This window comes from Schistocerca serialis, chromosome 7, assembly GCF_023864345.2.
Source record: "Schistocerca serialis cubense isolate TAMUIC-IGC-003099 chromosome 7, iqSchSeri2.2, whole genome shotgun sequence".
In the NCBI taxonomy this organism is placed as follows: domain Eukaryota; kingdom Metazoa; phylum Arthropoda; class Insecta; order Orthoptera; family Acrididae; genus Schistocerca; species Schistocerca serialis.
The window spans coordinates 93263458-93278563 of NC_064644.1; the positions used below are offsets into that span (position 1 = coordinate 93263458).

Consider the following 15106-nt stretch of genomic DNA (forward strand, 5'->3'; position numbering starts at 1 on the left):
TTCCATCTTTCGTGACTGTGTGAACACCATGTGTCTGCACAGGCGAGCAGTGCAGTGATGACAAAATCGCGCACAGCGCGGAATGCGGGGAGCACGTGTCTGCAGCAGGGAAAGGGTTAATGAAGAGACAAAGCACTAGAAATGTCAAAAAATTGCATTCAAATGAATAAAATTCGTGAAGTAAGACACTTTGATATTGTTTTTAAATAAAGAAAATATTAAGCTCCGCACAAGGTTTGTACTCTTCACCTTTCGCTTACTAACCCATTGCCTTAACCGTTACGCTAACGCAGCTCGTCCTGTAACTTAAGTCCATGAGGACACTTAACAGGTCACGCAAAATACTGACAAACACAGTTGGTACGACTATGAATTACTAACACTTCGTCGAAGTACAATAGGAAATACACAATTACCGCTGTTCTTTATTGCGAAAAAGCGGTTCGTGAGATTGATACAGACACCTTTCCTTGCTATCGCCTGAATTAGGAGTCTTATTGCTTGTATGGTTTAATCAATTAATAGAATATGAAGCAATTGGTATAAAGAACGCTTTTTCTAAACTTTCTATAAAAGAAAGTCTGCTATCAAGACATTGCTTTTGTTCTATTACTTTATTTATGACTGAACGGTTCTAAAACTGAAGACACTCGTCCATGCTCTGCTCTGCAGTCGAGATCTGGCAATGTCATTCTCTGTTCATTGGCTGACTGTGTTTTGTGACGTCAGATGCGCAGAACGAACCTAAACTCTGCCGCCAATATAAATGACTCGCACTTTAGTGATGACACTCAAGTACCAAGGTGAAGTCTAAATTTTCATAACGTATCCATAGGTACAGATTTACAGGTCTCTTTACAAGACCTCAGTGGAGAAAATATCAGCAACATCACTACCAGCCCACAAGGCCATCAGGTTTCCTCTTTGGGCAACTGTGTCACTACTAATCTGTGTGTTGATTAGTTTCACTTATTCTTGTGTATACAGCAATGTGTTTGTTCATCATTTTATGCTATGCTAACTATGAAGGAATTTGTTTTGTCATAAGCTATTTTGCTTCAATGGAAATGTTTTGTGATGATGCAAGAGAACTTGTAGATCCCTACATAATTATAATGCAACAATAGAACTCATTCACTTATTTGTTGAAGGCCAGGTTAATATGGTATTGTTCTCCAATAACAAAGACCACTATAGGTAAATGTTATGTTGTAAATAGTCCACATGCACCAAATAAGGTACAAACAATGGAAAGTACAGTGTGGAATAATAACAATATTATGAAAAGGGGGTGCTGAATTGTAGACAGGCGCAACAAGAAGACTGCTATATATTTAAGGTTTTGATGATATAGCGTTCTTCAAAAGCAAATTGGTGTTCTTCAAAAATAGCACAAACCAGAGACAAGGACTGATTTGTGTGTGTGTGTGTGTTTGTGTGTGTGTGTGTGTGTGTGTGTGTGTGTGTGTGTGTTATGCACTAAACATCCTATGTAATGACTTAACCGATTAAACACAATGTACAAATTTGTGTCAGAAACTTCCAGTGCATGGACCTGTATTCAGGGCTGGTTTAAAGCATATGTCACATAAGTGGCCCCTCAGTGCACCCAGCTGCAACGAGTGCCAGAGGCTCCCAAGTGTAAAATTTATGTAACACAATTTATCACAACTAGTAGCTATTTAAACTGTGCCAGAGTTCTGTGATGTCAAACATACATAACAAAAGAAGATTTCACTATAGGACACAGTACTGTTTGGCAGTCCTCAATTTATTCTGATGATGATGATAATTTTCTGTGGTTCAATGGTCAGGTCTTTCAAATGGATGCCGCTTATGTGGCTATTGTGTCTCTAATCTACCCTATTTATACAACCAGAGCAAGGGCACCTACGGCATAACATGGAAACTGAACCATGTGCCACTCCTGGTGACTCTCCCACATCACTGAGATGTGAAGAATAGATTAAAGACAGACTGAAAATTCCCATGATCCTGCGACCTCTCAGTTTCCATGTACGTGCTTTACCACTAGACCACATGGTCAAACATTCATTCTTATAAATGCTTCCCTTGTGGCAAAGCTCATTGAGATGCAAACCAATACAGTGTGTATACGTTGACAAGGAAAAAAATTTCCCAGTTAAATAAACACTTTCTCCCGGGTCAAAATACACTTTTTCATGTTAAGAACGACTATATTTTTCCTCAGAGCAGTAAAACTTATCAATCCTTTGAATGGCTATGGTTTTATAGACCTGTGCAGAATATTATGGCACTTTAGGAAATGAAATTCAGGGGGGGGGGGGGGGGGGGGGGGGGGGGGGAAACACTTTTTGGAAAGATGTCTGCTGTGCAGCAACATGTACACTGAATATTTCTCTGTTACGAAAGTATAAGTTCAAATTCCAGCAAAGACCGCATGTTACTTTCTGATGCATTGAAATCAAGATTGCGGTGTGCTTTTAGTAAGCCTGTCATAGCTCATGTCAAGTGATCTCACCAGCTAATGACAGCGGACATTCAGAGCGTAGGACATGTGATGTAGTCAGCCAACAGTGACATCACTGTTAAGTAGCACGAAACACAAACAGGAAAAGTTAATGGTTTAAATTAATATACAAAGTGTTGCTACAAGAAAAGAAAAGCTTTCACATTTAATATTAGTTTCGAAGATTAATAAGCTGCAAGAGAAGCTAAGTTTTCCCACATAATGTTGATCTTTTTTGTGTGTGTTACATAAGTGCCAGTAAAATTTTTAACGATGTCATAAATGTCTGATTTTCTGGGCTTGAGATTATTCTTAATGGTCATCCTCACAAAGAGTTGATTTTCAAACACTCTGTGATTTAAGAAATTCATCATACATTCTCACAAATGGTTCATCTCGCGTAAAAGCGAATTTATTTTGAAAGTAACGCTTTTCAAACAATCATTTACAGTGTTTTCCCGTGATCTGTTAGAAACAGGTTCGTTTCAGCAGTAGCCAAAGAGCCACAGATAACAGGTGTCACCACGCTGGCGCAGCTATGACGACGCAGGAAGCGTGTATGTTCGCATGAGTAAAACATTAAAAGATCTTACATTATGTCCTAAAAGACATTAGAGGATACTCCAAGAGCATTGGAATTTTGTGAACCATACTAAAATGCGTAATTCAGCTTAAGGTACACATTCGTATGTCCAAATTCAGGAGTAAATTTTTTTGGAGTACCAATACTGTATTACCTCAGGTTTGCTTCTTCATTACGGCATAATGCCAAGTGTGCTAGAAGATGAAAACGTGCACTTGAAATACAGCAAACAGTTAAAACTAGCCAATAGTGTTGAATTAAACACTTCGTTTCAAATAAATTGATTGCCTCAGTAGAAAAGATTAATTAAAGCCAAATTTCTTTAGCAAACTGACAAAAAGAATTTCATTGTTCTGCAAGACAATTAATGCTTGACTGTCAGAAAGATGGAAATAAAATAAAATCTGAAGCTAGTAACATATTTTAGCCTACCGTAATTATGTGATAGATCTTGGCCACAGAAATCAATTTTGTTTTCATCTGACATGAGAGCAATAAATGAATAGGAAACCCCAAAATCGCTAAATGTAAACACGAGTCATGTGGAGACTACCCATCTCCACATTACAACTCAGAATGCTCTGTGCATCAGCTCTGGATCTACAATATTTCTAAACTGGGGCAATACTATTTTCAAAAATATGTTCATTTTCTAGTGCAGGTTTTTCTGAAGAGTCTGATACACAAACATATGTGTTCGAGGAAATGTAAGACATGTTATTTGGTTGTAACTGTGCCTAAGTACATTGCCATGCATCTTCAAACAGCATTCTTCTATCACACGTCACTGTATTTCACTCTGTGTAATTCAAATGCGGAAAATTTTGTAATGGGTGCCTTCAAACTATATTCAGGACAATGGAAATTAAAATATCCTGCGGTGCCTCTCCTGTTCCCAGTTGGCCAGTTTGACATCAAGCCCTCTTTTTAAAAAAATCTTCAGAAAATTTGCACTCTTTATTGCCTATTAGCTAAACTTGCTCTTTTGTGTCACGTAAAATTAAATATAGGATATAAAATCAGTAAAGACAAAGAGACAAGCAAGACAGTACACATTTCTTCAATCCGTAAGTCATTGAATTTTTTTCTCCTCCAGCTTTGCATGGCATGCTTTCTTTTCTGGGAATAAATCTAATACCTCATCAAAGTTCGTCAAACATTTTGCTACATCAAAAAATGAAATGTCATTGTCTAATACTGTAAAATAGTAACCACGATTGGTGTGGTTTATGTGTATTTTCTCACTGTCTGCTAGATAAAACAAAATAGGCCTGCCTAATAGTGCAGCAATTGTAACACACGCCAAATAAACAAGACTGTTTTGCCGCAAATGGTCATTTTTATAACACAACAGAATATAATTCACGAAATACCAAAATCAAATGCCTATTAGGCCAACTACAAGCAAAAGGTTTTATGTTAGGGAATAGTTTCGCATTTCATTCATATGCTCCAGCTTCTGAAGCATGAGATTGAAAAGTAGTAGTAGTATAAAATTTTTATATAAATTTGGAATCGTCATACTCTTCCACAATATGTGTGATGTCCCCGTTTCTCCTCCTTCCTCGTTCTAACAAACAATCTTCTCATGACTAATTCTGTAATTATTCCTGCCAGTGTCAAAACTTATTCTCTAGTTTACTTCACTAACCCTGCCACAATCACCAGTTTAGTTATCCCACATTTATTCTACCGTTACGCGTTATTACATGTTCGTACAAAGTGTTTTCTGTGCTAGTCCCAGAATAGAACTTTAGCAGCTGATAGCCTGGGACTGTACAACTGGCCCTTACCAGTGTAGCGGACTGGCTAAAACTTTTAAATCAAAATCTCATTTTCTTGGGTACTCTGAGAAGATAACATGTAATCTTTCTTGCCTGCTATTCCTGTTAGTTGTTTATTTCCACTCTGGTAGTCTGAATCTATGGATTTTACTAGTAATTATAACAACGCTGATCATTTGCAAACCCAGTCAACCACATAAACAGCAATTGGCATTCACCCGTTAGGCTTTATTCCTTTCAGCTGGTATAGCCCCATCCCCTTTTGTCTGCAAGAAAGTTTACTTCTAGATGCAACGGGGATTCCCCTGGCAGAGACATCACGTACACTATGCACACTTTCAAAAATCAACTTATGATTCACTCAGAAATCAACTTAGAATTTGTTCAAAAATGTTCAAAAACCATCTGGGATGCGTTTCCACATCATATGAATAATCGATAGACCAACGTGCACTGGGTGATCCGCTTTTTGAAACAAGGTCTTTTTCCTCAAGGATAATGAATTTGCCCCCCCCCCCAAAAAAAAAAAAAAAAAAAAAAAAAAAAAAAAAAAAAAAAAAAAAAAAAAATTGCCACCCAAGACAGATACCCAGTTTGCCCCCCAACCCCTAGGTCCACATGCATGAATCTGGCAGCTTAGGTGTGTCAGTAAAATTCTTCCAGGTAGCATCTGGCCATGCTATTGCTTATACAGCTAACTGCCACACTTCTGTAGCCACAAATGGGAGAAGGTACTACCCATACACGACTCAACTGTGCATGTGCATGAGCTCGCTCGCAACTGCTCAAACAAATTTAATGTATGCAGTTGTGATGTCACACTAATCACAGGCAATTTGTTGTTATGAAGCATTGCATAGTCAAACTTCCTGACAGATTAAAACTGAGTGCCGGACCGAGATTCGAACTCGGGACCTTTGCCTTTCATGGGCAAGTGCTCTATCATCTGAGCTACCCAAGCACCACTCACGACCTGTCCCCCGAGCAGTACCTCATCTCCTACCTTCCAAACTTCACAGAAGCTCTCCTGCAAACCTTCCAGGAGTGCTAGTTCTGCAAGGTTCACAGGAGAGCTTCTGTGAAGTTTTGAAGGTAGGAGACGAGGTACTGGCAGAAGTAAAGCTGTGAGGATGGGTCGTGAGTCGTACTTGGGTAGCTCAGATGGTAGAGCACTTGCTCACGAAAGGCAAAGGTCTTGAGTTTGAGTCTCGGTCCACCACACAGTTAATCTGCCAGAAAGTTTCATAACAGCACAGACTCCACGGCACAGTGAAAATCGCATTCTGGATTGCATAGTCTTCCTAAAGCCTTTGACACATTTTGCTGTTGGCAGACGCTTGTATGAGAGCTGTGTTTTGTTGTTGTACATGGCGTATTTCCGCAACTTAAGTCTTATTTTCATTTTTTTCCCTCTTGTTCATGTTTTACTGCTGCAGTAGCGAGATACAGTAATATCCTTTGTTAGAGTATCGGTTCTTACCAGTCAAAGTTACAAAAATTTCACTGAAAACAAACAAAGAAAAATTCCCAGAATTCTAAAAATTCCCATGTTTTTCCCGGTTTTCTCCCGCATGAAAAAATTCACAGGTTTTCCCGTATCTCCATGTTGTCCCGGGTCATAAACACCCTGCAATAATACAGCATAGATGAAAGATGATATACATGACTCTTCATGTGTATTGGGCTACATACACAATGGACAATGGGCAAATTTCAGACAAAGGTTTTGAAAAATAGACTCGTAAAGTCATGACGACTAACCAGGTGACCGGGATCGAGACAGTTTCAGCAAATCCGCTGTAGATGAAGGATAAAATAGAATCATTACGTAAGAATTTACCAATTACTTCAAAAACTGGAAAACACGTTTAGAGGGCTACACTGCACAACAAATATCACAATTTTTGCTGTGAAAATGGCACATTTCACTTCTGGAAAGCCAAATAATTAGAATTTTGTAGAATGACATCCTCTACATTTTAGAAAAGGAAGGAAGATTATGATTTAACATCCCAATGACAACAAGGTCACTCTAGACAGAGTAAAAGCTAGGATTGGGAAAGGAATCTGGCTGTGTCCTTATCAAAGAAACCATCCAATATTTGCATTAAACAATTTAGGATACTTTGGAAAACATAAATCTGGATGATGGATGGGAAACTGAATCCTGGTTCTCCTGAATGAGAGTCCAATAACTTAAGCACTACACCTCTTTGACTAGCACATATTAGAAATGAAATGTTCCTCCATATTACCTAGCAAATGAAGGTTCGTTCCAGAAGAAACACCTGCATTGAATGACTCGATGATGCTATTCGTTGTTGCATCTGGTCCAAAGCTCTGGAAAGAAAGAAATGGCCAGTTAAGCAATATTTACAACAAAGAAAGAGAATCTTAATGATATTTGTATAGTTAAATTCCGAAATTATGAGATAAAATTGCTCTCGGTACTTATCTTCAAGAGATGAAAGTCTTAGTGCTACCAAAACATACACATAAAAGTACGCGAAACTATCCTGGCTTTTGGCACTATTAGTTTCTTCCTCAGGGAAGAAATAGTGACAAGTAAGAATGTTAACAAGGATGAGCAGTCACTCGGGCTCCAGGGTGAGTGTGACCCAGATGTTGTGAGGGTAATATTGTTGTGCACGTGTAGGCACATTCATGTGCAAACTGACAACTAAATGCCTCAGTTATGGATAACAACTAATTACTTACTCAAAATAATACAATATATTATGTTCTACATATCATGCAGGTATGCTTATGTAACACACAACTCCATCAAGAATACATCACGGTGCTTACCAGCTTTCAGAAAGTTATCATGTGTCTAATTAAAGAGCATAAATGGACAGGAATGTATCCACTCTATTACAGTGCAAAGATGAACAAAATTGGAGTATGGATGTTTTTTCATATATTTTTACATAGAAATAATCATACAATTTATAGCATCCTAAATAACAGATTGTCATATTTGTTTTGTACTTATGTTGTTCTACAGACAAAAATTTTGCAGTGTGTGGCTGCAACTGAAAAAGTCCTAATTTGTTTCTGTGCATGTGTGGATGAATCCCTATAAGCACAGTAGTTATCCTTCAAGTTTTCACAATAACTGTCATCCGAACTATCAAGACATAACACAGTGGAAGAAAGAAGAGTGACAAACAGTTTTGCAGTGCAATATTTCTTGAGGGATACTGGATTTAAGAAAATATTTTGGAGTCCAGAGGAGACTCTCCACCCACATCAAGTACTCTCACAAAAGTTGATCTCCTCCATTAGTCACACACACACACACACACACACACACACACACACACACACACACACACACACATTTGGTGGAGAAAGTGTAATATGTTTACATACCACCCGATAGTGGATTTGTCAGGCTAGTGTATATTTGTAATGACCACTATCTAGCAATACCACATTAAAAGTGAAGAAAGATTGTTTTTTGCAGCTATGACGTTCATAGACAGAACACAGAGGAAAGAAGAACTCTAAAAAATTGAAGTGAGAAGCATTTTCCTCGGGCATGAATTGATATTATTATATAAATGTTTAAAACAAAAAATAGTTGCCATTTAAATACTGTTGATGCCATTAGAGAACATGGAGCTCCTCCAAAAAGCATGTCCATTGTCATAACCTGTACATCTACTTGCTCAACCACAAAATTGAGAGTGAGTGGCTGAAGGTTATTCTGAACGAGAACAGTCTCTGAAAATTACTTCTGTTACTGTTTATTAATGGCACCCACATTATGAAGCAAACAATGCATTTCAGGAGATAATGTCCCATTCCTCAGGCAAATTTTATACACAGACAAAAAAATCATGGGTGTCCACATTCTCTTTTGCTTAGTCATACAGACATTATCAAGTTGTACAGAGGGACTGCTTCAATACACAACAAGAGTGAGTGTAATGTGGCACCATGATGGGGGTCCACAATCCATTCTGTCTCATTCACAGATTACTGAATAACAGCTTTCATCAGCTAATATAAGCTCGATTTACTGAAGTTTAAAAAAGACAATGTCATAGATATCTGCATATAATTAATTTCAGGAGGTAATATGCACAGCTAATTTTGGTTCACAAGAGAGGCAGTCATGAAAGCATTGGAAGCCAACATGGCTGACTTTCAGTGTAAACTTGCCGGAATGGGATATGTGGCTCTCAATAAGCTTTTAAACACAGTGGCACAGGGATAAGGCCAGCAGTTCCTACAGGTGTTGAATACCCGCGAAGACACCCCTGCCCTGCAAGAACGTGAACCATTTGTTTTTCTGGGCATGGGGGAATACATAAACTAGTATGAAGCTTTTTTAGACCTCACAAGCGCTCTTTCTTGAGTTGGAGAGCCAGATCTGAGACAACGTGTGGGAATTAAGTTTATACAGCACTACAGATACATACAGAAAAATATCTATAGAAATAATATATACTCGTCACTTAACCGAGATGAAAGATAAATGGGTGTGCATACTGGGTCCTGGGAAGAATGTATCTGAACCAAATGCTTGATGGAGGCTAGTGCAAGTTTCAATGTGAAGTTAGTCTTCACAAGAGCTACAGAGAAGCTAACAGACACTTCTTCATGCTGGATTACACCAATGGTAGCATCATCAGTGGTGTTTCATACCAGCAGCAACCATAACACCACTCCTTTTAGTGTTAGCAGTGATGATGCCATTGCACAGCTTGCCTCATATCTCAAGTAAGTACCTGACACACAAGCTCTTCATGTTTGCATCAACCAGTGTTGTTAACTGTCATGATAACTAGCACACAGTGTTCCTATGTTTGTGAGTCATGGAAAAAGGTAAGACCAGCATGGCAGGACTACGATTTGGTTCTCTCTGCTTTATACATAGTGGCAATTGGGGGAGAGCTTTATTCTATGTACTGTTTAGAAGCCGCTGCACTTCCAAGTACATGGCTTGCTCTCAAAAATGTTACATTTGTTCCAATTTCCCATCAACTGAAACCTATCCATAAGTAAAGCAATTATTTTACCATCTCTATGTTATGGAGAGAGTGCATCATGCAATCAGGTCTTTTGAAGATTACAATGTAGGCAGGCCCCTTCAATCAGCTGTGTGGTATATAGCACCAAGGGAGTTTACGTGGAGTTCCATTAGCATGCTCTCTGGGTGCCACCAAATGGGTGTGGTTAGGCATTTTACTAACTCAGCCTAACACATAGTATAAAAATATGCTATGCTGCAAGTTCAGTGCCAACTGGTAGAACACTTTCACCTCTCTAACCAGTGGTATATAAGCTGGTCAGTATCCATTCACAATGCCCACAGGAACACTCCCTCTCCTGCTGCACAAGTTAAATCACTAACAGTAGAGTTAACCTTCTGTCCATACATAAACAAAGCCTATGACAGCTTGCTAAGACTACATTCAGTGTTCCATGCCAGAGCAATTGCAGCAGACCCTATTAGACTGTAAATTAATTGTCTATGCTTCACATGTACAAATGAACAACCATTTTCTAAACTAGAAAGGAAGGAAAGCTTGAAATTTCAAAGTGGAAAAGATTTCTTCGACAGGAGTTGGCCCTTTCTCAATTTCTACAGGAGGGGGAGGGGGGTGGGGTTTGACATACAGTCATCTACACCTACATCTACATCCATATTCTGCAAACCACCAGAAGTGCATGGCAGAGGGTACATCCCAATGTACCAGTTATTAAGGTTTCTTCCCATTCCATTCACGTATTTAGCGTGAGAAAAATGATTGACTGAATGCTGCTGTTCATGCTGTAATTATTCTAATCTTGTCTTCATGATCCCTATGTGAGTAATACCTAGTGGGTTGGAGTATATTCATTGAATCATCATTTACAGCTGGTTCTTGAAACCTTGTTGGTAGACTTTCTTGGGATAGTTTATATCTATTTTCAAGAGTCTGCAGTCATATAGTCTGCAATCATACAGTTACCAATTTGATTACACAGCTGGCATGGCCACATAACAAGATGTCAAACTGAAGAGATGAAGGTCTTGATTCAGTCATAGGCTGTGAAGAGTCAGTTCTACAGGCCAATATGGAGGTAGTTTGAAGGTTTGTCGTGTTCATCAAGGTAACAGTGGGCCTGGCTTGAGGTTTACAGAAACAGTCCAAAACATTTATCTTCCACAATAGTAGTCATGTCAGTTGACACAGAAAACTGAAGGCATAAAAACAATGCAATAAGTTCATAAACATTATCAGTTGTAGAGCTTTCTAAACAAAGTGGTCAGTTGAGAAATATTAACCAATGGTATGTTATGCTAGTCATTTTGGTTCATTTCCAACAAGATTTCCTCTATAAGTCTGACTTCTTTTTCTATTTCAAATTTTTAGTTTTCAGCATCAACTCAATTTTCTTGACAAATAAATAAAAATATATTTTGTGAATATTTTCTAGCTTCACTTGCTAACTTGATGGATACCCTGCATTTAATTACACAAGGAAAGTAATTTAGTATCATTAACTCATTACAGATATCATCCCTTATTGTATTAATTATATTAAATATATAGTTTGCTTACTCTAGTGAAATACACTTACCTTCCGAGTTCCAACATTATCTATGTTCATAAAACTATTAAGTAGGAATATTGTTCTTTTCTGTATCTACTGAGAAATATGAGTCTGTTATGTATAAAAAGTCCCTTTCTTCAGAACTGCCATTTCTTGGATACATTTATACTGATGCTCTTGCATAAGATCAAGTGTGGCTCAATGGTGTAGGTGTGAGACTATCAAACCAAAGGCACAGGGCTCATGTCTCAGCCAGTCCTAGAATGATTTTTTCCCCACTCTAGAAGTCACACTATAACTGCCTGGGTAAATCAACCCCCAAAGCAAAGACAGGCACAGGGATACTACATCTAATAGCATCATAGAACCACATCTAGTAAAGCACTACAATGTGTAAACCAGTCTTCAGGCTGAATACAACTTTAGTGAGAACATCATTTCCTGAAACATTATTTTCATAATATAAGTGATACTACTGATACATGTTGTGGTTGAAGCTAACGGACATAACTTTAAAAACTTAATACAACCATGACTTTGAACCCAGAAAAATGGATAAATTAAAGAGAATAGTCATTATTTGCTTAAAAGAAGTTTTGATATATACTACGCTTGAATATAAAAACTTAAAAATCCACCAGAAAGCTACACTGAACAAGGCCTGCCTAAATTACAGATGAACCTCAAACAATCAATACACAAGATTAAACCCTTTCTCCTGTTTCTTTCTTGACAAAACATCAGCTATAGTAGGTTTCAATATTCTAACATATCCTTCTGATAGCCTTAATCATAGTCAGTGTAGAATATGTTATTTTGACATCTGAATACTCATTTGGAAAAGATAATGAATTTCTACATATGAAGAGCTCCAGTTGTTGAGAGATAGGTGCCCTGTTACCAGAAGAATCTTGGGATAATGTAGCTACTCTTTTGCTCTGGAGATACTCTGAGTACTGCATAAATTATTCATAAAAACATAGCAAGATTACAATGCACTGTACTTTTTATTCTGCAGATGCTCGTTCCCTGTTGTCTTCAAGGGTAATTTTATGTAAATGCAGCAAAAATTTACAATGAATTCCTTCGGAAAAACAGATGTTAAGAATATTGAGTGATTACCAACTGTACAAAACACAGAAAGCTCTTACGGAATATCCTGGCAAATTAGAACAGTATACCAACCAGTGACTCGAAGCTGGATCCTTACCTTTTGTTGGCAATGCTCTAATGGTAAGAGCATTGCCACAAAATGCAAAGAACAGACTTGGAGTCCTGGCATACTACAAAGCTTTACTCTGCCAGGATGTTTTGAAAGATGAACAATCAACTGCAGAGTAAAAAATACATTATGGAGACTCTTCAAAAAACAGCATAGGGAAAGGCATATGCCAGTATATTTATCTTCAACTGTATTTGTGGATCATGCGATAAATTCAAATAAAATACGATACCCCTGGGCACCAAAGCCAGGAACTTCATCAGTAACCATAATAACGACTACTTTCACTAAGACTGCTACAACTCAAATACTTTCAAAACTGACAATATTGTGAAAAGGATAGATTGCTACTGACCATATAGTAGAAATGTGTTGCAGATAAATGCAACAAAACCCGCCCTGACAGAAAGAGACAGTGGACGTGTGTGTGTGTGTGTGTGTGTGTGTGTGTGTGTGTGTGTGTAATTCAGAAGAAGCCTTTTAGCCAAAAGCTTACTTGCTTAAGAGTTGTGTTGTTGTGCATACCTGTGACTCAACATCTCCACTATATGGGGGAGTAGCAATTCTGGATTTTATTGTTTTGATTATACTTCCAAACTTCCATTGTTTGATTATACTTCCAAAATTCAGCTTTCTTCTGACCATCATCTCCTCTGTTTGCCTACTGTTTTTAATAGTACATTAGTTTTAGAAAACTTGTTATTATACAGAGTCAAATTGAATGAAACTTTATCTTATGTGGCTTAATTTCTTCCAGGATATCCTTTGAATTTAGTTTAAATTTCACTTCTGGTCATCACAGAAGTAAGTTTAGGATTTCATTCATTTCAATGTTAACATTTTACACTCGTTCTCCCTTATGAAGTTTGGTGTCAACAACCAATCGCAGTCTGGAAACAACAGTCTTCTTTTTCTTGCTTTTCATCCCATATCTTCATGGAGTCAATACGTTAATCCGTATTTTGGTAATAGAGTGTGGCCAGATGCCCTACCTACCCCATTTCTGAACTGTTTGTTAATCATGTAACTGAGGCAGGACAGGAATATCAACCTAGTATTCACCTAGTCAGATGTGCTCAAACAGCACCCTCAGGTGGCCCGCACACCACCCTTTGTCATTAATCTATCAGGTGAATTAGATTCCAAACCAGCCAGTTTCCCCAAATCCTGGACATGCGTAGCTATCCAGGTAGGTAGTTTGGAAAACAGTAATATTCATAAATGTAATACTAGACAGAGAAATTATATACACTATCCATCACTCAGCCTTAATGTGCCACACAGGAAGAAGTGAGGTATTCAGCCAAAATAATCTTTACCCACCTACCAAGTGATGCAAAGAATTTAATGGAAAATAAAATTAACTTCAAACACAAATTAAAATCAATGTGCTTGACAACTCTTAGTCCATAGGAGGATTTCTGAATATGAAGTACTATTGTGTGTGTGTGGGTGGGGGGGGGGGGGGGGGGGGGAGATGTTTAACAAAGGAAGACAGAGAGACAGATATTTGAACTTACAATAGGTAAGTATGAAACACCATATGCACATTTTAAAAAATGCTTAATAAATCATGCACGTGGTCAGCATGTTGCCATATGTTTCACTGTGATGTCTACAACTGTAAAATGGCTCATTTCATGCCAAGGGGTCGCAATTATGGTCCACAGAACATGCAAATAACTATGCATGGTTTAAAGTACAGTTTTGCATTCTAGACCAAGAACTTCACTTGACTGTAACAGAGATAAAACAGTAAAATTGGAATTATGTAAAAACTTGCTCCTACTGCCTAAATATTTGAGTGACTGTCTTTCAGGACAGTAAACCTGCTGTTCATATATTACCCTATACAATAATGATATTTATATTTACATAAATAATTACATTCCAAGATATGTAACAGCATTAATTCAGAAAAAGCTGCAGATTATTATTTAGGACTTTTGAAACAACAGTAAATACTCTATTGAGGACAGGATTGCTGACAGAAGGGAGCAGATATTTTGGAGGTTGTTTAACAACCAGCTTTCAGAATTTTCATTGAATCCATTCATCAGAAAAAAAACAGATGTATAAATAGATAAAAGAGAGCTCTGATTACTATTTTGCCCCTTCATATGTGTAGAACAAAGTAACTTTTCTTCCAGCACCTGTTCCCCATGGTTTAAAGATCAATTCTTGGAACATCAATGTGAAGTCATGTTTTTACTTGGTTTAGTTTATTATTATTTCCAACACACACACAAAAACAAACATTGAGGTGAACAGTGCAGTATCCCACAAAAAAATATTTTGTGTAGCAAGAAACAATACAATCACCACAAGGATGAACTCCACAGCTTATTCTGTGTTCCCGCTGTTCGGTAGAGTTAGTGTTGTCTGCGCATTCTATGTTTAATTTTGTTGGTTGTGATGGACAATGAGATCGTGATGGACAACCAGGTTGTGGAGGGTTACCCTTGGAAGAACCC

General features: G+C 37.8%; 2 protein-coding genes across 3 annotated transcripts in view; one reads left to right on the forward strand and one right to left on the reverse strand.

The window, feature by feature from the left end:
• The window catches only part of LOC126412379 (odorant receptor coreceptor-like), a 242640-nt gene that overhangs the window by 226928 nt on the left and 606 nt on the right, over positions 1–15106 (forward strand). The window lies entirely within an intron of this gene.
• The window catches only part of LOC126412378 (elongator complex protein 1), a 144998-nt gene that overhangs the window by 11840 nt on the left and 118052 nt on the right, over positions 1–15106 (reverse strand). For both annotated transcript variants that reach the window (XM_050081949.1, XM_050081948.1), the window contains exon 13: positions 7114–7198. In XM_050081949.1, the coding sequence (XP_049937906.1) occupies positions 7114–7198 (85 nt within the window). The remainder of the gene's footprint in view (positions 1–7113; positions 7199–15106) is intronic.